General features: G+C 43.6%; 2 protein-coding genes across 4 annotated transcripts in view; both read right to left on the bottom strand.

Annotated features, from left to right (window-relative positions):
* The window catches only part of LOC106612848 (Golgi SNAP receptor complex member 1), a 49,730-nt gene extending 36,981 nt beyond the window's left edge, over positions 1 to 12,749 (bottom strand). For 2 of the 3 annotated variants that reach the window (XR_014378892.1, XM_014214421.3), the window contains exons 1-6: positions 12,613 to 12,749; positions 11,762 to 11,873; positions 11,343 to 11,433; positions 11,129 to 11,236; positions 10,851 to 10,942; positions 3,458 to 3,532 (exon numbers count right to left, since the gene is read on the bottom strand). Coding sequence is in view for 2 of the 3 variants with exons in the window: in XM_014214421.3 (XP_014069896.3) it covers positions 3,458 to 3,532; positions 10,851 to 10,942; positions 11,129 to 11,236; positions 11,343 to 11,433; positions 11,762 to 11,873; positions 12,613 to 12,643 (509 nt within the window). In the remaining variant the exon portion in view is untranslated. Of the gene's footprint in view, positions 1 to 3,457; positions 3,533 to 10,850; positions 10,943 to 11,128; positions 11,237 to 11,342; positions 11,434 to 11,761; positions 11,874 to 12,585 lie in introns of all 3 variants that reach the window. The other variant, XM_014214422.3, reaches the window with a different exon arrangement.
* A 573-nt stretch (positions 12,750 to 13,322) lies between these two features.
* Positions 13,323 to 22,906, bottom strand: part of cpda (carboxypeptidase D, a) — a 42,218-nt gene continuing 32,634 nt past the window's right edge. The window contains exons 8-21 of the mRNA XM_014214420.3: positions 22,641 to 22,808; positions 22,383 to 22,492; positions 22,092 to 22,194; positions 21,860 to 22,002; positions 21,478 to 21,647; positions 21,010 to 21,312; positions 20,235 to 20,430; positions 19,833 to 19,968; positions 19,563 to 19,709; positions 19,385 to 19,483; positions 19,194 to 19,258; positions 18,793 to 18,924; positions 18,064 to 18,352; positions 13,323 to 15,982 (exon numbers count right to left, since the gene is read on the bottom strand). Of these exons, the coding sequence (XP_014069895.2) occupies positions 15,759 to 15,982; positions 18,064 to 18,352; positions 18,793 to 18,924; positions 19,194 to 19,258; positions 19,385 to 19,483; positions 19,563 to 19,709; positions 19,833 to 19,968; positions 20,235 to 20,430; positions 21,010 to 21,312; positions 21,478 to 21,647; positions 21,860 to 22,002; positions 22,092 to 22,194; positions 22,383 to 22,492; positions 22,641 to 22,808 (2,285 nt within the window). The 3' untranslated portion in view covers positions 13,323 to 15,758. The remainder of the gene's footprint in view (positions 15,983 to 18,063; positions 18,353 to 18,792; positions 18,925 to 19,193; positions 19,259 to 19,384; positions 19,484 to 19,562; positions 19,710 to 19,832; positions 19,969 to 20,234; positions 20,431 to 21,009; positions 21,313 to 21,477; positions 21,648 to 21,859; positions 22,003 to 22,091; positions 22,195 to 22,382; positions 22,493 to 22,640; positions 22,809 to 22,906) is intronic.

The following is a 22,906-nucleotide window of genomic DNA, read 5'->3' as shown; positions in this document are numbered from 1 at the left end:
ATGCACCTGTATCGAATGCCAGCCAGGTAGTCTATACTCCTGTTGAAAAGATGAACAATGTGCTTAATATTAGTAAAGTTGAGAAGTAAATATAGTAGACCTAGTCTATAGAAAGATCCTCTTTTTAATAGAGGCCTTCACTCTGTTTTCTCACACAATTTTATAGCCTATAGAAATGTTGCGCAACATGAGCTCCCATTAAGTGTTTGATTAGATTTTCGATTACTTTTGCATTGATGACAGAATGATTAGAGGGACAATAGAGTGCTGAGTACCAGGCACTTAGCAAGTTTGGTAGGCTACTAATGACCAGCAGCAGCATCAGAGCTTGGGGAAGCCCAATTATCGTAATTAAACAGTCATGTGGAAATTGACTGCCTTCATGACCGCCGGTGTGGCGGTAATACGGTCACCACAACAGCCCTACACCAGACTGCACCAAGCAGGGGTCCCAGGAAGTCTTATGTTCTGTGTGGTTTCATATGGTTCCCATTCATTTAGTCTCTTCCTCAATGAAACATTGTGTGTCCTTTTAAACAGTATCTGCCTACAGGTCAACCAGAGAATATAGAAATTGGAGTTAGTAATGAATAAAGAAATAAAACTCCTGCAGGGACAGTGCCTCTACATTTCTGGCCTGGGCATTCGATGTATATACTGACAGCTTATCATTTTCATCTGCCAAGGTAAGGTTTACCTCCTGTAGAGTAATGTACTTAGGACAAGGAGTTTTTCCTGACCATGGGAAACTGGGCACGCACGCACACCCAACCTCAAACATTTCCACTGCACTACGGAGCAGAGCTGAAAACCTTGATAGGGGCCGAAGGAAGAAATACTTCCCATTTGTTTGTGTCTAAACCTCTTTAGGCCATTACCACAGCAGCCAGTTACATATTTCATCTCTTCTTTCCTCCATCCCTCTTTCCTGCCCTCTCTTTAATACAATAGCGCTAAGGTAATAGAATCACGCCCACTAAGCTACAGCTCGCTCTCCTCCTTATCCATCATTGGTGCAGTAAGGGAAAGTCCTTCCTGTTATCTCCTGTGGTTAACATGGTATTATCCCTAAATCACATCATCATAATATCATGTGCTGCTCCCAGCTTGTTGTGTGGTGAGGCTGTATACCGGTACCGCGACAGCAAATATTAACACATTTTCCTAGATTGTATTGAATGTTTGATTATATGTCTGAGCTGGCACAGAGCTCAGATACTACTAATGACATAGATGGCCTCCGCTCTTAGACAGGCTCTGGGGACTGGTCTAGGATCAGGTTTCGAAACAAACCAAGGTTCTCTACCAAAGCATCGTGAGACAGAACTATACCCAGATCAGCCCCACGTGCCGTATTTTCTCAATGTAATGAGGGTAACAATAATATGCACTATGCAGCTGTGACATTAACAATGGATATTAGAAATTATAAACTAGGTGGTCTGAGCCCTGAATGCCGATTGGCTCAAAGCCGTGGTATATCAGACCGTATACCACGGATATGACCAAAAAACAACAACACACCTGTTACTGTTCTAATTGCATTGGTAACCAGTTTATAATAGCAATAGGCACCTCAGGGGTTTGTGGATAATGGCAAATATACCACGGCTAAGTGCTGTATCCAGGCACTCTGCGTTGCGTCCTGCAAAAGAACAGCCCTTTGCCATGGTATATTGGCCATATACCACATCCCCCTCGAGCCTTACTGCTTAATTATATTGCACAACTGCAGCATTTCAAATAAGTGCTATTTCAAGTGCTGCCTTATAAATGTTAGTCTGAGACTTAAGACAGATTCAGCAGCTGTCCCCATGCCCTACTTATTGTCATGTACTGTTAAATCACATTAATGTACACTACAACAGGATAATGTGTTTGTAGAGGTTTTGTTTGATTTCTTTACTTTATTTAATGTTCTGCACCGGCAGTTCTGTTCATGGGCCATCTCATTCACAGAGAGGGAAACTGGCTGCTTCAACCAAAACCTGCATCAGCAGCACCCGATTAAATAAAACCCAGTCAAACAGGACTTCCACCAACACAGCGTTTTGTAAGGATTCCTTTGGTACTAAAGTAAACAGCACACAGGGTGTAATGCTGGTGATAACAATGCTGAGAAGTGGACCCTACCGTCCGAGGCAACTGCTGAGACAGTCACACACACAAAAACCATGGGTCCCCTTACACTACCGTTACTATCAAATTACACACAGAAAGATACAGTACTTGAAAGAGCACATTCAGGTCAGTGACTGGAGAAATACCATTCAGCCATTGTGACAGAACAGTCAGACAGGATGGAGGTTTGTGTGTATCTGGAGAAACTGCTATTTGGGGACAATCCTTCAGTTTAGCCAGGACACACCGGGGTTAGTAGAAGAGAGCAGACCAATCAGAGATCTTTATAGTTCTCCGTTATGCCTAAATTGTCCCCTCAGTCAGATGAAGGTTTGCAAGGCCTCCCTCCTGACACTATCCATGACACATGCAACTCTGTAGTTAATGCATGTGTGTGTCCCCCACGCTGATAGGAAATCGACTACACAGAGGTAAACAAAGAATTAACCCTTGAATCCAAGTGCTCCATGTCATGCCATTAAAGTTGAGATATGATAAAATGATAGTTCTGTTGCTGTGTTGCACTGTGTGGTGCTTACGGCCTGACCTTCTACAGTACGTCCACACTGACTGGGAGTAACCTTCCTGAACTCAAATGTATAGTTGTACTATAAAGACATGACCGTGTGTGTTTGGTCGGGTTTGAGGGATTTGACCTTCAGGAGTTATTGCCTTGCTATATTTATGGGAGAATAATACATAGCGTGAATGATTTATTAATTACTCTGAATGAATTTACTTGCATGCAAAAGCCAATTAGGCCTAAATGTCCCTTAAATCTCTTTTTTCTTCTTACATTTCCTTAAAACAGATCATTAACTTAAGCAGCCAAGTTGCTGTCTACTAAAACAAATAACCAGAAATGCCCATGAATCAAGATGACACTCACTGATTTATACACCAAAACAACCTTACCCGAGCTCTACCTTTAAAATGAAAAACCCAAACAGCTTCCCATCTGTCTTTTTGGGATCAGAACTGCTTAAGCAGTGGTTAACAAACAAACAGCAAGAGCAGGGAGATCATTTCAGAGTTATTCAAAATGGCTGACTTCACCCATCAACATGAGTTATCCCAGCATTGTGCTGCCCTGCAGACTGCTATTGGCTTCTGGGAAGTAGCAGCTCCTCTGAGAACTGATACAGTTCTGAGAACTGCTCTGGGAACAGCAGAGACAACTTGTTTATAAGAACGTCTGAAAAAGCCTGAGAGAATAATTGTGAGATGATAGTATGGGTACTTGGAGAATACTACAAGATGATATTCCCAGATAATCTGGTAATTTAGGGGCACAGAAAGTCAGGAGCAGTGTGTGTGTGTTCGTTCAGGATCGTACTTTCTCAGGTGTTCATGCTCCTTCAGAAACAGTTCTGTTCTTCTGTTGTTCACTCCTGAGCCACTCTTGTATGTCCTGTTGGACAGAAAGAGAGAGAATGGGTTTAATTCATATAATACTGTGCATATAAATTAGTCAGACACAAACAACTCAAGATGACATCACTGCTATGACCATCTGAAATATTTACTGCCAAATTGATCCTGATTAATCTAAGGTATTACCAAATTCAGCCACGATTGTATTAAACACTTCATCTATGGAGTCATCCTTTTGACCATTTGAAACAAGGTTTGTCTGAATCAAGGTTAGTCTATGCAGCTACAGTCCAAGCAGACGGGCACAGTGTGGTAAAAGGACTACTTCATGTATAATAGGAGTACAGCAATGCTGAGGTGGTGGTTTAAAGAGCCAGCCTGGCCTGAATGGAAAACACTGAGGAGGGTTTCTCCTGTTGGCAACATCACCATGTAAGCTAATGGGCAGAGTCATGCAGCTCGCCCTCTCTCCACTGCTGCTGGGGGGAGAGCAAAATAGCAGCATGGGAGAAGTACAATGGAATTAGATGTGAAAAGATAGTAATGGAATGATCCACATCAGAGGGATTGGCTCATCATTGCTACAGTAACAACCTTAGTGGTTCTGCTGGTCATTGCGCTAACACTTGCTAGCATTGGCTTGCGAAACTACCTCCATACTGGACACAAATGCTTAAAAATGATATCCAAAAGTACAACTGACCCTTTGGAAATAGATACCATTGCCAAAACCCCGAAGTATCCCTTTAAGATGTCTGGAGCCAAGTGTGTGCGTGGTATTGTTGACAGAACCCTCATCTCCTGACCACTTAAGCAGCCACACACACCCAGTCAGGTCTGCTAATGCAGATGGAATACTACTGCCACCTAGTGGGCAACAGGGGAATGTGCGCTGTATTTCCATTTTCGCTTGTATAACAATGGTTTATAGTTACACAAGACACCACTCAGCCCCACATGTCAGGTTTTCTAAAACCATTTCAATGATAGTTAATTAAGTTTGAGATTAAATGGTAAAACATCACAAAATATGCAAAGACGCTATCAAAATCCCATCAGTTTTACAGGATTGGCTTTCACAAACCACACACACTGTTATAAACTGGGTGGTTCGAGCTCGGAATGCTGATTAGCTGATAGCTGTGGTATAGCAGACAGTATACCATGGGTAAGACAAAACATTTTTACTGCTCTAATTACATTGGTAACCAGTTTATAATAGCAATGAGGCACCTTGGGGGTTTGTGATATATGGCCAATATACCATGACTAAGGGCTGTATCCAGGCACTCTGCGTTGTGCATAAGAACAGCCCTTAGCCGTGGTATATTGGCCATATACCACACCCCCTCGGGCCTTACTGCTTAAAAATAAACTAGGGGGTCTTAACACGGAATGCTGATTGGCTGAGCGCCCTATACCACGGGTATGACAAAAAAATACATTTTTACTTTTGTAATTATGTTGGTAACCAGTTTATGCTAGCAATAAGGCACCTCAGGGTTTTGTGGTAATATACTACGGCTAATGCATTGTCATTACATAGCGTCATGCCTAAGAACAGCCCTTAGCCGTGATATACTGGAAATATACAACACCTCCTCGTGCCTTATTGCTTAAGTCTATACTGTTCACCAAGTAGCCTATACAACGGCAGACTGTTGTTTAGACTACTCACAGAGTAGATGTGAGTACCCAGCAACCCCTGTCGAATGCTCCTTAGCACTACTCTCTGTAAGATGTGGCTGCTGGACTAGCTATAGGCTGTAAACCCATAAGCACTTTAGTGATGCTCTCCTTCCTCTCCACTGACCTGGGGAAAGGAGAGGCAGCCATTGTTTCAATTCTTGATCCGGGAGGGGATGAATGCATGGAATTAGAATAACAAATGTAATTTAAATAGATCAAATATCTCTGCTGTAACCAAGAATCTTAATCTTGACATCTAGCCACATAGCTAGCAAGTTAGCAAACCAAATGCATAGCTGGAGCCCTGAGCTGGATATAATACAAAATTTGACACATCTTAGATTTCTTAGTTATAATTAATTAACTTTTAATTATAAGCAGTGGCATAGCACGCATGCCAATTTCTCTTTTTACAGTACTGAAAATCCTTCCGTTTGTATTTCAAATGATACTGTAAATACCATATACCGGGGTATCGCCCAAGCCTACTAGAGAGGGAACATCCATGGTAGATAATGTTATTATACAACAGGTGGGTCTAATCCTGAATGCTGATCGGTTAAAACCGCATTCCAGCTGGTTTCTATTCCACAACGTTAAAAATGCCCATTTACTCTGTTCCATCTGACTGTCTCATCAGCCCAGGCAGGGAAGTTATGAACTTGATCTCCACTATAAAAAGCATTTAGACATGATCACACATTTCTTTTAGACTAACATTTAGTTTAACAGTGGAGATTTGTATAAACCTTGCTGTCTGTCTCGCTGACATTTGCAACATAGAATTTGAATATTGAAACAATCTCCAGCTGTCCCATAGTAATGAATGTGTCCGGAGTCGGGACGAGACAGACAAGCAGCATTTCTCAGCCAGTCAGTCAAAATCATGAATTAGCTGGCATAATTTTCATGATATACAAAGAAATGTCTATTGAAAAAAAAAAAAGTTACAAAACGAAGTGCAGCTAGTTCGTAGTCTTTCAAGCTTCAGTTAGAAGTTAGTCTTAACGGTGTTGTTGGCTAGCTCCTCTGAACAACAGTGTCCTAATGAGCGAGCCCATTTTCCATGCCAGGTGAAATCGTGCCTCATTAGCTCATTGTTATGGATGTATCCAAACATCACTAGAAAACAGCTTAAACAAATGCAGCTACTGTTATTCTGTCTGCACTGTTTGACATGACTAAGTTAGCCATAGTTGCCTAGCTAGCATTGTACAATAAATGGGTAGAAAGAACAAAAGAATACAACAGTTCCTTAACTAGAAGAGATGCTGAATTCTCCTTTTTAGTAAGGTCAGCAAAAGTAGCAGAGTGAAGACAAAATTACTATAAGTTTATTTCATAAAGACTGTATAGTATCATGTATAGCTGTATCAGAAAAACTGAACTTGTGGATCTTGACAAAATGGACAACTTTTAAAGAATAGTGGTGAAGCATCCCAGTGGTGCCCTAACAGACTACCACCTCCCTCTGTGTCTCGCCATCTGTCCCTCTTCCTTCCCTCCCTTTCTGTCTCTCCCGCACTGTCTCAATTTCCCCATCTCACAGGGTTTCCTGGAAATGGAAGCTCCGAGTATCTGTATGACTGCCTGCGTCTCTTCTCCAGTGGTGCTGTGTGGGACCATGACTGCATCTAGAACCACGAGCTGTCAGCCCAGCCTAATGTCATCACTCCAGTCTAGTGCGCATGGCTCACTGCAGCGCTCTAGCCTCCAGGCATCCATCCACCTCACCGCCCTCCCAGGAGGAGTTCCACTATGATGCCAACTCTATGCCTGATAGTATACAATACAATAGGGGTTCTTGTTAGCTTAGTGTTGTTGTAGTGATTATTAGCACTGCTGTTAGCGTCAGTAGCTTGGCTATTAGTGTGTGTTAGTTCAGCCTTAGCACGCCACAAGACTCAAGCACGTGGGCTTTGAAAGCGTTACAACACCAGTCGAAATCCTTGAGGAGCAGCATGTATGTAGTTTATCATTTCCCAATGTGTACGTTAATGCTTACAGTAAATCATACACCATGTAGGCTACATGGATCAGAATGCACATAATAATAAAAAAGTGGTCCTTTGGGGACTTTAGTTTTTTGGAAAACTGTGATGACTCAGACAGGACTACCACTAAAATAAAGCTCACATTTCCAATCACATTGTGTGGGTGGGCAGTAATGTCATCTTCCCAAGCAGAACAATTATAAATTCAGTCCACAGCCAACAGAACAGTGAAAGGTTCATTCCCAGGCACTATGATGGATGGTTAATGTGGAGCACATGGAGAACAGACATGAGTGCATGGAACAACAGTGAGCACTGATGAATAAGGCTATCTTCATATAAAAGGAGGGGAGTTTGCCGTGTGTGTGTTTGCTCAATAGGAATCCTGCAGTGGTCTCGAGGTGCGGCCTGCTGCATCTTAGATCAATAAGCCATTAAAACACAGACAAGAGTCATAGTCTGGTTGCCCAGCCCTCATTTACTACCAAGCCAAACATGGAGCACTGAGCACCTTCTCTCTCTCTCTCATTACAGAGGCCCATGGAGGTAGGGCTGGGCAGTAAACCATAAAAACGATATCGGTATCAGTGGCGGTCAGTGCCATTTATGATGACAGAATATATATATATTTTTTTATCATGAGCATGGCCTTATATTATTACAGCATGTTGGATGACTGTCATTCATATTCCATTCACCCAGTTAAATTGCCCTATACCCATCATGAGGTTGCTACAATCTAGCCTACGAATTAAAGTGTAGAAAGTAGGTGCACACAGGTCAATAGAAAAATTTGAGATGACACAGTGACAGATTTAATACAGCCCTGAACACTCTTGCCTGCATCTAGCTTATCTAGGGTAGAATCATTAGTCCAACAGTTGCAAATGAGAGTGTCGCGTCACCATTTTTTAAAAAGATTTGTTGAAAACTGTTCAACTATTGTATTTCTCTGAGTCCGCTACTCACCACATTTTATGCACTGCAGTGCTAGCTAGCTGTAGCTGATGCTTTCAGTACTAGATTCATTCTCTGATCCTTTGATTGGGTGGACGACGCTCGTCGGATGTGGCAGGGCTTACTAACTATTACAGACTACAAAAGGGAAGTACAGCCGCGAGCTGCCCAGTGACACAAGCCTACCAGACGAGCTAAATTACCTCGCTTCGGGGCAAGGAACACTGAAGCATGCATTAGAGCATCGGCTGTTCTGGACAACTGTGTGATCACGCAGCCGATGCGAGTAAGATCTTTAAACAGGTCAACATTCACAAGGCCAGACGGATCACCAGGACGTGGACACCGAGCATGTGCTGGCCAACTGGCAAGTGTCTTCAATGACATTTTCAACCTGTTCCTGACTGAGTCTGTAATAGCTACATGTTTCAAGCAGACCACCATAGTCCCTGTGCCCAAGAACACTAACGTAACCTGCCTAAATGACTACCGACCCGTAGCACTCACGTCTGTAGCCATGAAGTGCTTTGAAAGGCTGGTCATGGCTCACATCAATAACATTATCCCAGAAACCCTAGACCCACTCCAATTTGCACACCTCCCCAACATATCCACAGATGATGGAATCTCTACTGCACTCCACACTGCCCTTTCCCACCTGGACAAAAGGAATACCTACGTGAGAATGCTATTCATTGACACCAGCTCATTGACTACAGCATTCAACACCATTGTGCCCTCAAAGCTGATCACTAAGCTGAGGACCCTGTGAGTAAACACCTCCCTCTGCAACTGGATCCTGGACTTACTGACGGGCCACCCCCAGGTGGTAAGGGTAGGTAACAACACATCTGCCACGCTGATCCTCAACACGTGGGCCCCCCAGAGGTGCGTGCTCTGTCCCCCCCTGTACTCCCTGTTCACCCATGACTGCATGGCCAGGCACGACTCCAATACCACCATTGTTAGTCTCCCCCTAAGGAGACTAAAAAGATTTGGCATGGGTCCTCAGATCCTCAAAAAGTTCTACAGCTGCACCAGACAGCATCCTGACTGGTTGCATCCCTCCCTGGTATAGCAACTGCTCGGCCTCCGACCGCAAGGCACTACAGAGGGTAGTGCGAACGGCCCAGTACAACACTTGGCCCCAAGCTTCCTGCCATCCAGGACCTCTATACCAGGCAGTGTCAGAGGAAGGCCCTAAAAATTGTCAAAGACTCCAGCCACCCTAGTCATAGACTGTTCTAGGTCCAAAAAGGCTTCTTAACAGCTTCTACCCCCAAGCCATAAGACCCCGGAACAGCTAATCAAATGGCTACCCAGACTATTTGCATTGTACCCCCCCTCTTTTACACTGCTGCTACTCTATTATCTATGCATAGTCACTTTAACTCTACCGACATATTACCTAAATTACCTCAACTAACCGGTGCCCCCGCACATTGACTCTGTACCGGTACCCCCTGTATATAGCCTCGCTACTGTTATTTTACTGCTGCCCTTTAATTATTTGCTATTTACATATTTTACTTAACACTTATTTTTCTTAAAACTGCATTGTTGATTAAGGGCTTGTATGTAAGCGTTTCACTGTAAGGTCTACACCTGTTGTATTCGGCGCATGTGACAGATTTTATTTGATTTGCTACAAGAGCTCTGATAGGTTGGAGGACCTTCTCCAGAAATTGTCATAATTACTGTGTAAGTCTATGGAAGGGGGGTGAGAACCAAGAGCCTCCTAGGTTTTGTATGTAAGTCAAAGTACTAAGAGGAGGCCGGAAAATAGCTGCCCTCCAGGCTACACCATGGTGCTACCCTACACAGTGCTGTTGAGGCTACTGTAGACATTTATTGCTAAACACTGTTTTAATCAATTATTTGGAATATATTTATTATAGTTTTGGGGGGAATTCACTGAGGAGGATGGTCCACCCCTACCTCCTCTGAGGGGCCTCCACTGATTGGTATTCATTCACCAACCCATTTGGATTTTTACTTTACTATCAAAAAAATGTATTTTAAAATGTTTGATTTGTTATTTTAAATAATGACTCAAAATTATAGCGATCACCTGTTTTTAATCGCCAGTAAGCATATTTAGAACTTGAATTATTCAGAAACATCAAATACGGTAAAATAATTGAAAAACTACAGTGATATTATCATTTTGGCCATGTCGCCCAGTCCTACACAGAGGACATGATTCCTGAAAGTTTCACAGGTCTGAATATCATGGCTATCTACAGGGAGTACCAGTACCGAGTCGACGTGCAGGTGTACGATGTAATTGAGGTAGCTATGTACATATAGGTTGGGGTAAAGTGACTAAGCAACAGGATAGATAATAGGCAGTAGCAGCATATGTGGTGAGTGTGAAAGTGCCTATAAAGAAAGGTTCAATGTATATATGCTTGTGTCACCCCACCCAAAGTGGGTGAAATGTCACAATTATTATTAGTTTCTTTACTTCAGCATCTAAATAGCATAGAGGACTGGTATTCTATTATTTTGTTTTCACTGACATCGATTTGGAATTTGAGACAAATGAGGGAGTGTTCTTACATACAGAACCATAATAAAATCAATATAATCATATGCTTTATCAATCACCCTTTTCAGTTGAAATAAAATTGACAACCTGTTGTTTCAAGTCAGTACAACGTTTTATGATAAGAAAGGATCTATGGAGGGATGGCTGGAGGGAGAGATACTCACTCAATGTCTTTGCGGACAGACCCCAGCAAATCTTCTCTCTCCCGGATGGCAAGGAAGTTGGCTTTGGTTTTGTGGAATTCGTGAGTGTAGTCCTTGGGTACAGCAACAAAAAACAGGAGTTAAGGGGATGCAAAACTATTAACCCCATGGGAGTTAAGTGAAAACGTAAATGATGCATGCAGATCTCAAGTTAAGACTAAGAGATGAGACAAGGGGAGAGAAACAAAGAAAAAGGAGGGAGAGAAAAAAGGTAGAAAGAGTAAGAGACAGGCACAGACTTGCAAGATGTCTCTGTGTCTCTGGAGCGTGTGCATCAGTGCTGCGTTAAGGGACGTCACCCCCGGGGTGCTGGTGTACTCTGCCATCTTGTCATTCACACCTGTGAGCTGAGAGACACAGCACCATCAGTACACATACACACAATGCAATTCAACCATGTTGACATGCCTATGATAGTGAAGCTGAATAAAATTATTTGCTGTTTAGTCTTACTTTGGCCAGCAGCTGTTCAATCTCCACAGACATGGTCTCAAACATTCTGTCCTGTGTTGAGTTGTTGAGGAGGGGAGCAGTATCTGAGTTGCTATAGCGCAGAGAGGAAGACCATTAGGACTCTCAACATGTGGGCTTGGTGGAGGTACTGTACCACCATATTTGTAACACCTATCAGTCCAATCAGATCCATGAACACCAAGAAAAAGCATGTTTAAAAGAGAATCTCCATTGAAAGTGCTTTAAAGTCCAGGAGAAGGCTTAATCTCTGTTTGGGAAACTGGCCCCGAAGGTGTAGAAGGCTAGGAGCTAGAGGAAGGGGCTAGAAACCAGAATGGGACTGGGCACTCGTCTGACCTGTCATTTAGGCCCTAGGGGAATGGGGTTAGGGACCTACATGGAACTGGTTTTAGTCTTACCTGTCTCCTCGACGGCCATCTCTGGAACTGCTGTAGCTTGTACACAGTTTACTGAAGGACACCAGCTTCAGGTCCAACTCATTCTCCAGCTGCCTGGCCTGCTTTCGCAAATCTGGAATGTGCAACACACATAGCAGACACACACACCGTTTGGAATTGAGAAACAGGGTTGGCATCAACAGTAATCTAAGCCTACAGAAAGACTAATCCACATAGCTAATGAGTCATTAATAATATGTTGTCTTGTTGTCTTTTTCATATAAACGTTAGTTAAACATCAAACTTTTTCTGAAGTACCTTATTCAATTAGCCATCTATACAATAGTGGTAGGTAGTTAACGTTTGCTAAGTGGAGACAACAAAACAACAATCAGGCAGCACTTCTCTAATCATCCTGCTGGTGTTGACAAAATAACTTGGCTGGCTAACCAACTAACGTTAGCACACAAACATCATTTGGCTACCGTTGGCTGAACATATTGATAACTAAATAACTAGGTAGGTGAAATTGAAATCACAATTTAGCTAGCTACATTTCTATTTTGTTAGCTAGCTAACTATACAACGAATCTAAAATAGCTAGTTTGCTACAAGATATTCGAAGGTAACTTGCTAGGCTAACCAACATTAGCTAGCTGACGTTACAACCGTAAACGCTTCACTTGCTAGCAAAGCTTGTTTTGCTAGCTAGCTGAGCTCGTGGACAGGCAACCCAACGGCGTGTCGATTTGCTCCAAATTTGACAACACCGTTGGCATGTAGTAAACCCCGTTAAAATGTACCAAACATCGTTGCAAATGTATCAAATAGCTGTCTGATCGCACCCTAGTTGTGCCAGTTTTCCACCTCACCTTCCCAGTAGTTGCTGCTTCCTCCTGCCATTTTTGTTGTCCAACGTCATCAGCTGACGCACGGCCCACCTACAGGACATGGAACTTGAAAACTCCTACCACACTACAAAAGCGCCTCCCGGTGCGGGTAACTAGTCATGTGCGGCATCCATTGACAAACTGGTCAGCATCTTGGGAACAAAAAAAACGGTGTAACAATAGCCTCGTAGACAGTAATTGATAGCGGAATGATTGTGTGAGAAAGACAGCTACAGACCACACCTGCCAGTAAAAGATGATACTATGTTGCCTTTAATGCATTCTTTTCAGATAAACTGTGTCCACAGAAGCAATGAGGAATGCTGTGAAACTGGTCCAATTCTCTCTACATCCCGCTTCCCCTCACCATAAAAATAAAATGGCAAATGCTAGTAGTCTGCACACAAACAACTGCATTTTGACATCTCAAAATCCAGTCTTAAATTGACTAAACTAAATCTGCACTAACACATTTTTCACCTCTCATAACAGCCACCATGCAAGTTGTCTTCATACAAAACATGAATTCATTGGCTGTCCCCTAGTGGCAATGGTTGGTCAATAGAAAATGCTACAATTGCGATTCTGCTTTAACATTTTGCTGCCATGTTGCTGCTGAATGACAGATACAGTATAATCTGGCTGAGAAAAGATGAGAGCAGTGTCAAAGCAACAAATTAGGACATAATTCATTTTCTTTCCATATTTTTTAATTTCATCAATGTCTTGAAGAGTGTTCATGTTAGCATGTCTGTCATATCACCACATACAACGTAACAGGTTGGTTTGTTATGAAATGTGTGTTGTAGTCAGGGTTAACATGAATTGCACGTATTTTTCTCATTCAAATACACTTGGCAACAGTTCATTATCTACAATCAATTCAGTTTCATATAAAAAGAAACGAAAATAACCATTTACATCAAAACCCCAACATCCATTCAGAAAACACTCTCCATCCCTCTCACACACAATGTAAATCAAATAAAAAAATAACTTACTTTCTCCCCCTAAGATTACCTGGCTTTGCTACAATATTGATTATGTGCAACTGAGATGATCGTTAGGAGTCAGACACCCCTGTAGACTAGTGGTCCTCCACCCTGGTCCTGGAAAACTACATAGCGTACAGGGTTTTGTTCCAGCCCAGCACTAACATACCTGATTCGACTAACCAGCTACTCAAAATGACCTTGATGAGAGTAGAATTGGAAGGGTTAATGTTGGGCTGGAACAAAAGTCTGCACACCTTATACTCCTCATGACCAGGGTTGGTGACCACTGTTGTAGAGGAAGATGCCATCCTCTCTAAACGCTCTCCCACAATTGCTGGATGGTTCTAGAGCAGACGTTCTGCAGCCTTTTCAGTAATGTAGGGTTGACATCTAGCACAAGGATTTGATAGAATTATGATTTATCAGATGTACAAATAAATCATGAATGCATGAAAAAAAATACAAGTAAATTACAACAAAATATACATCTATATGTTGCGGCTGATTATTAAAGCATGGGTAAGTAATTTGCCATCTTAAGGGTCATTTTGAGATATGAAACGTGTGTAGAAAGAAAAAGCATAGATTCTCTTTCAAATGGAAAAACATTAAGAAAACCATCCATTTGTGATTTACATTATTTGCATCTATTTCAAAGTGCATTCCCTGAACAATTAAATGGGGAATCATGTATTTGTATTTAACATACAGTGCCTGTAGTAAAATGCAGATGTGCCTTGTGCTGTATGTTCAAGAGGGCACATGAATAAGCAGAGGGCAATAGAAGTGAAAACGCATGCAGCCTGTGAACCCGGGCCCATTGTAAGTCTTCTGCTCTGAAAGAGTGCATCTCTTAAAATACTCCAGACCCCTGGATGAATCCTGGATGACTAATGTCTTCCATATCACCTGAGTATATGATGGATCACAGATTATAATCGGTCCTAGACCATAATCTGGACAAGATTCTAGTATATCTAGTACCCACACCACCACGCTTCTGTGCTGTAGCCCTAAAAGAGAGTGGCATGTCTAACTCTACATCAGCCAAGGCACTGTGTTTGATGCTCCCTCTGAAAGACTGGCTAACTGGACTGTGACAACACTGACAAAAACTTTGAGAAACAGACATTTCTTTAATAATTTCAAATGACTGCAATTGGTATATTCATTGGTACTAGTTCCAAGTATAAGTATCAAATAAATATATGGACAGGTTGATGAGTGGCTAACTGCAAAAGTGTGCATGTGTGTGTTGCGTGCATGAAGAAAAAAAAAAGGTTGCCCAGCTCCACTAGGCGTTTAGTGTGCATCTGTAGACAGAGCAAAGCAGGTGTTAATTTGGATGATTCGGCTTGGACACCAGCCATAGAGGACCGTTGTGGTCTCTGAAACAGCTCTCTCTGGTGGGCGGGAGGACAGGCAAATGGGACCTGGAGAATCTTATAGGGACGGACAAGAACAAGCCCTCCCTGCTCCACCTCGTCCTCTCCAGTAAAGCAGAGCCACAGAGCACAACAACGACCAACTCAACAGTCACAGGGAGGTGCAGTATTAGTAGAGAAATTCCACAGTAACAAGGTGAGACTCAGATTTTTCACTTTAAAATGTATTTCAAACAAAAACTATACAACTCTATGCACATTAACTCTACTACAATTTCCACAGAACATAATACAAAATACAGAATGATGGCCCCAACAGCACAAACTGTCATTCTGCTACCAAACTTTGAATCTGCACTGTTCTTCAAGTAAATGTGTTATTGTAAAATGTTCTATGGAAATGGTTAAAAGTAGTCCTTGTGCATCAAGTCTTACAATGTGTTCAACTTTGCAATTATTGGTTTTTGTTTTAAAGTGTTAAATTGGAGTCTCAGCATCACTCTGTTAATGTGGAATTGCCCAGTACTAACAGGGTCGTATTCATTTGGGCACACTGTAGCAAAACGTTTTCGAACAACATAAAGCAAAAACAAACGTTTCTTATTGTCCCTTCCCTGTTTCCGTCCGTTTTAATCAGTTTGGTGCTTAATGAATACGACCCAGGTTGGCCATGTATGTATGTATGTGTGTATGTGTGTGTGTGTGTGTGTGTGTATGTATGTATGTATGTATGTATGTATGTGGGATCTCAGAGTTTGTTGGCGTTGGCGTAGAGCGTGTCCTCATCGCTTTCGCTCTCATCCTGGAACTCGTTGGAGAGCAGGGATTTCTTGGAGCCAAGGCGAATCTCGTCCTCGTAATCGTCACGGTGCTGCCGCAGCCGGTGGAAACCATCCTTCTGCTGGTTGGATTTAGCAGAGCACACACACCAGATGATACAGGCTGTCACCACCAGGGCCGTCATGGAGGCCGCTGCAGGGAAGGAGAGAGGAGAGACAAGCATATATACATGAGGCAGAGGCACAAAACAAATGTATGTCCTAAAAACCTACAGAATTTAACTTATTCACCTTGTTTTACTCCCTACAATAGTCCCCGGGCCGACTACGTGAAAAATCTGTCGATGTGCCCTTGAGCAAGACACTTAACCCTAATTGCTCTGGATAAGAGCGTCTGCTAAATTATATATATATACTGCTCAAAAAAATAAAGGGAACACTTAAACAACACATCCTAGATCTGAATGAAATAAATAATCTTATTAAATACTTTTTTCTTTACATAGTTGAATGTGCTGACAACAAAATCACACAAAAATAATCAATGGAAATCCAATTTATCAACCCATGGAGGTCTGGATTTGGAGTCACACTCAGGCTGATCCAACTTTGATGTAATGTCATTAAAACAAGTAAAAATGAGGCTCAGTAGTGTGTGTGGCCTCCACGTGCCTGTATGACCTCCCTGCAACGCCTGGGCATGCTCCTGATGAGGTGGCGGATGGTCTCCTGAGGGATCTCCTCCCAGACCTGGACTAAAGCATCCACCAACTCCTGGACAGTCTGTGGTGCAACGTGTCGTTGGTGGATGGAGCGAGACATGATGTCCCAGATGTGCTCAATTGGATTCAGGTCTGGGGAATGAGCGAGCCAGTCCATAGCATCAATGCCTTCCTCTTGCAGGAACTGCTGACACACTCCAGCCACATGAGGTCTAGCATTGTCTTGCATTAGGAGGAACCCAGGGCCAACCGCACCAGCATATGGTCTCACAAGGGGTCTGAGGAGCTCATCTCGGTACCTAATGGCAGTCAGGCTACCTCTGGCGAGCACATGGAGGGCTGTGCGGCCCCCCAAAGAAATGCCACCCCACACCATGACTGACCCACCGCCAAACCGGTCATGCTGGAGGATGTTGCAGGCAGCAGAACGTTCTCCACGGCGTCTCCAGACTCTGTCACATGTGCTCAGTGTGAACCTGCTTTCATCTGTGAAGAGCACAGGGCGCCAGTGGCGAATTTGCCAATCTTGGTGTTCTCTGGCAAATGCCAAACGTCCTGCACGGTGTTGGGCTGTAAGCACAACCCCCACCTGTGGACATCGGGCCCTCATACCACCCTCATGGAGTCTGTTTCTGACCGTTTGAGCAGACACATGCACATTTGTGGCCTGCTGGAGGTCATTTTGCAGGGCTCTGGCAGTGCTTCTCCTGCTCCTCCTTGCACAAAGGCGGAGGTAGCGGTCCTGCTGCTGGGTTGTTGCCCTCCTACGGCCTCCTCCACGTCTCCTATGGTACTGGCCTGTCTCCTGGTAGCGCCTCCATGCTCTGGACACTACGCTGACAGACACAGCAAACCTTCTTGCCACAGCTCGCATTGATGTGCCATCGTAGATGAGCTGCACTACCTGAGCCACTTGTGTGGGTTGTAGACTCCGTCTCATGCTACCACTAGAGTGAAAGCACCGCCAGCATTCAAAAGTGACCAAAACATCAGCCAGGAAGCATAGGAACTGAGAAGTGGTCTGTGGTTACCACCTGCAGAACCACTCCTTTATTGGGGGTGTCTTGCTAATTGCCTATAATTTCCACCTGTTGTCTATTCCATTTGCACAACAGCATGTGAAATTTATTGTCAATCAGTGTTGCTTCCTAAGTGGACAGTTTGATTTCACAGAAGTGTGATTGACTTGGAGTTACATTGTGTTGTTTAAGTGTTCCCTTTATTTTTTTGAGCAGTGTATATAATATATATTTTTTGTTGTTCACCTTTATTTAACTAGGCAAGTCAGTTAAGAACAAATTCTTATTTACAATGACAGCCTAGGAACATTGGGTTAACTGCCTTGTTCAGGGGCAGAACAGATATTTACCTTGTCAGCTCGGGAATTCAATCTAGCAACCTTTCAATTACTGGCCCAACACTCTCACCACTAGGCTACCCTGCTGCCCCAATGACTAAAATGTAAAAAAAAAAAAAGGAATTCTCTGCAATCATCTGGCAACATTACACAAAAGGTAACATCTCCACAAAAAACAGTTCTCTTCATGCTTACCTGCAGTAGCCACAACAAACTCCCGGGGCAGACCAAAAATGCGGTTGTCCATGTCAAACTCTATGATGATGGAGCTGGCGGCTTCATATGATGACACAACCACCTCCTGACGTTGTTGCTGGTAGCCATCAGCCACAGCCTCTATGTTGTGGTTTCCTGGTGCCAGAAGAGCATGGAAGTAGCCTCCCTCTGCAGTGAACACCCTCACACCCCCATTCAACACTATCATGGCCCCCACGATGGGCTTCCCACTCTTATCCTTCACCATGCCACGCACACCTTTATGGACCTGAGGGAGAGACAGAAACACAGATTGAATGTAAAGTACACAGAAACAAAATTAAGTAGCCTTGTCCAAGCCAGAACGGGCAATAGGGCAGGAGCCTATATTCTGTTACTGTAGCGTAAGGCAGCATGATGTACAGAACAAGTATACCCCCTAAACAGGATGCTAGTCTATCGCAGGAAGATAATGTAATATTACTTAATGTAATAGACTAAGTAATATTATCTTAATTTCATCTTCTGTGGCAATACTTGCACATGTATACCATAAATGCATTCAATAATGTATCAAACAAACGCGTTTGATAAGTAACCAATCGGAGCCCCGAAATGCATTAATTAATTATTATCAAACACACTCAATAACTCATCAACGCATTTGTAAACTTATTGAATGCATTTGTATTACATGACCCCAGGTCAGAGGTCAAGGGTATTACTGACCTCCACCAGCATGCTGAGCAGTGCCTTCCTGTTCTCAGCCCACAGCGTGGCCAGCTGCTCGGCCGGGGGGAACAAACAGCAGCCAGTATACACCGTGATCTCTGGACAGTGGCCAAAGTCCACACTGAAGTCCTAGAAAGACAGACCAGACAGACAGATCAGAATAGCCATATTGACGACCAGTAAAGCTTAGTCCAGAATGGCCACTGTACTTTAAAATCAAACACAACTGATCAGGCTCTTACACAGTTAGTTGAAGTTAAATACAGACTTAGCAGTGGAAGTCGTGTCGTTCCAGGACTCAACAAGCAGATGCTTCTTTGGGCCGGGTGACAGAACAACCTTTCTCTTGTGAGAGATATAGCATTAGATAGCATTAGGAAGTAGGGTATGAAACATACCTTCATACTACCCATGTGACTTTGTCTCTCTGCTGCCCTGAGTACTCCATCTGGGATGTTACCCACTGGGGAGAGAGGAGAAGAGGAGGATGAAAAATAGGAGTCAATAGATAAGCCATCTTTTCCAATTCACCACTTAGAATGCAGTCTATAGGTCACAGTGGTCTATTTGTGGTGCTGTTGGTACATACTTTGGCCATTGCTTGGACATCCCGTATCCCCCAGGTGCATCTTGGGATGGTTGCTGGCGTACACATTGGCCAAGTACTTCAGAGTTTCCTCATTTTCAACTGAAAAAAAGTACACTATTAGTTAACTATTTATTTTATAGTTTTCTAGTATTCTATATTTGGAGCCCCATGTTCCTACCGGGCTGTACGGGCTTGTCGTAGGGGTAAGTAGCCAACAGGGAGCCTCCATCCAGGGCTACAGAGAGTGTGAAGCCCCTCTCTAAGATCAGGTCCATCACTGCTCTGGTCTCTGGCTGAGCCTCCACCACCCGCTGGGAGGCATTACCTACAACAGCAGCACACACAGACAGGACACCATCAAACATGTAAGGGCATGCAGGTACACACACACACGCACACACATAACACAAACATCTCAGTCTATACACCAACCACAGCAGGTACTGACCAAAGAAGTCAGTGTCCAGATCTTTCCCGTGTGCGTTCGTCATGCCCACAGTAGAGGTGCACTGTTTCTCTCTGGCCAGCTCTCGTCCATCTGGGTTGATGGAGGGAAGGATGATGATCCGCGTCTCGTTTATCAACTGTGGAGAGGAGAAGAGGGAGAAGAGGAATGACGGGTAGAACAACAGGACATCAGTTATATTTAAAGGGAGCTTTTTTATTTTAGAACATCTAAACTTTTTTGCAAGTTTTCTTTCCTTTTTAATGTGTGGTCGATAAAAATATCAAAATTGTATGAATATTTAGTAATTTTAAGGCAACACAACTGTGCAAGGGTGTGAATAATTTCACTTGGCACTGTAGTTATGATTGGTGTAGTAAAAACATCTCAGTTAAATCATCTCACCCTGGTGATGGTGGGGTTCTTGTCGTAGTTGATGCAGAGGAAGGCAGCGAACTCCAGCAGGAGCTCTGTGCCCACGGGGGCGTTGCCATGGATACCTCCCACCAAGCGGATCTTGGGCTTGGCCGTTTCAGGCTCGTCTGGTTTGTTGGAAATCTCCAAGGCCCAGATGGTCCTGTACTCCACACTCTGGCCCAAACTAGACAGAAGAATGCATGTTATTATCAATTCCACTGTAGATTATATGGGATATGGTTACCTAGCAGACTCTTCTGCAAAGACACGTAGACTGTAATTCCAACCATTTGGAGGAGAGGTTTTGAGGTTAGCCATTACGGGGTACAGGGGAGCAGGTAGCCAACCGGTTAGAGTGTTGGGCCAGTAACTGAAAGGTCGCTGGTTTCAATACCCAAGCGAGGTGAAAAATCTGTTGATGTGCCTTTGAGCAAGGCACTTAACCCTAATTTGCTCCTTGGGCACCTTACCACCATGGCAGACCCTATAAAACAACACATTTCACTGCACCTATCTGGTGTATGTGATAATACATATACACATTTTTTTGCATAACAAGCTAAATTATTTTGATTAAGGGCAGTTACACTAGGGGTTAGAGGTCAGGGTTTACCTGTGCAGTGAGGTGACATTTGATGAGGAGGTCAGAGGTCATAACGCGGGTCAGCCTACCTTTGCAGGGAGGTCCTCTTGAGGAAGTTAAGGTCTAAATGTTAGACATCAGGTTAGGGTTTAGAGGTCAGGGGTCATGACTCAGGCCTACCTATGCAGGGAGGTGATCTTGGGGAAGTTGAGCGTCAAACCCCTCAGGAACTCTGACAGCTCTTTGTAGCGTCTGTATCTGAAGCTGCTCTCTGTGGCGGTACTCTGAACCAGCTGTTCCAGCCCCTGGCCAAGAGACAGGTCCTTAATGAAGCTATGGAACTGCTCCTCCGCAGGGTCCTGGGTGGCTCCAGGATCCTTGGGGGCCTGTCCATTGGGCTCCGAACGCACCCGTGTCAGCCGGAAGTCTACCAGCTCCACCCCCTCCTCTGGCACTGTGGCGTAGATCTTTACTGAGTTGTACCTGAGAAGAAGGGGAGGGAGGGTTAGAGCATAGAAAGTTGTTCATTCTAGTTCTGTTTCTATGGGTTAGGGTGGGGTTACCCTACAAATGTAGACCCGGTATTGGGTCTACATTTAAACAAACCCTCTAATTTATCTCAGTTACTTCAACAGTTCTGTCTCTCACCCCCGTGCAGAGGCGGTGAGGTGGTACGTCCCAGGGACCAGAAGTCTCCAGTAGTCTCCAGCTAGGTTGGTTGTGATTGGATGATTGATCTCCTCCACCATGATGGTGGCATTAGGGATGCCTGTACCATCTCTAATGTCTATCACCATGCCCTTTACTCCTCTGTGGACCTGCAGAGGGACACACACACAGAGGATGAATACCTAAAATTGAAGTTGGTGCATTTGAGACAAAGTAAATGGGCAAGACATATATAAAGGGAAAGAGAGAAATTATATGTTTACATTTTTTTTTCGTTTGGAGAGAGAGCGAGAGAGCGAGAGATGAATGAATGAATGAGCGAATGACAGCGTAGTGAAGGACAGTATGTAAGTATGCTGACCTGGTGGATGTACTGCAGTAAGGCTCTGCGGTTCTGGTCCCAGTACATAGGCAGGTGCTGGGCCTTAGGGTACTTCACACAGCCCAACTCTATGGTCACCTCAAAACAGTTAGTGTTCAGATAGTTCCAGTCCTGCATACCACCTGGCGAGAGAACACAAAGAGAAGTCAGGTACAGACACACACACAAATTGTTCCTCTTAGTGTGTGTATTGGCATGGGAAGGCACATACCGGGAACATTGTACCAGTTGGCGCCGTTGGTGATGCCGTCCTCAAAGAACACCGATGGGTAAAGGTCCTCACAAGGGTGTCCTTTGTGCATCAGAGCATTTTCCTACACACACACACACAAAAGGTCAAAGGCGACAATGCAATACCAACAGCAGAATTGAAACAGTAAACCTATCAACAACTGTCCAATGGTTTTGTTTAATGTAATAAACATTATCTTCACAACTGCATGAATATATTTAGTAAATGGAGTGATATAAAGACCCAAATTGTCTGTTGAAGTCCACTGACCTGAGAGTAGGATCTGGCCACCTGTTTAAAGACCTTGTCATCAGGACACTTGCTGTACTCCGTACGTCCCTGCTTGTCATCATCATATGGGTAATTGACCACCAATGACCCTGTAGTGGGCAGAGAGGAAATACCCAATGAGAATACAGTATATTACTGAAATAATAAAGTTGTCCTCCAGAGTGGGCCAATATGTTGGTGGCGGGCCAATATACATTTTTTCTAAACATTGAAAAATGGGGGGAGCTTAGGGCTTACCTCCATGTAGGTTGGCTGAGAGTACAAAGGGATAACTCTTCAGCCAGTTCATCACAGCGATGGTCTCTGGCTGCCTGGGTTCAGTGATGGTAGTAAACTGGTCAGGAAAGTTTCGGTTCAGGTCAAAGTTGTTACTGTTGTTGCGTCCCGTGTACCCTCTGACATCACCTGCGAGAGAAAAAGAACAAAATCTTAGGTAGCAAGCTAGACAAGCAGTCATTATCGTGAAACAAGTCGACAATCTACTGGCAAATTCTTTTCAATCC

Source organism: Salmo salar, chromosome 09 (genome assembly GCF_965601325.2).
Source record: "Salmo salar chromosome 09, fSalSal1, whole genome shotgun sequence".
Classification (NCBI taxonomy): domain Eukaryota; kingdom Metazoa; phylum Chordata; class Actinopteri; order Salmoniformes; family Salmonidae; genus Salmo; species Salmo salar.
This window is presented reverse-complemented; position numbering and strand designations above follow the sequence as displayed.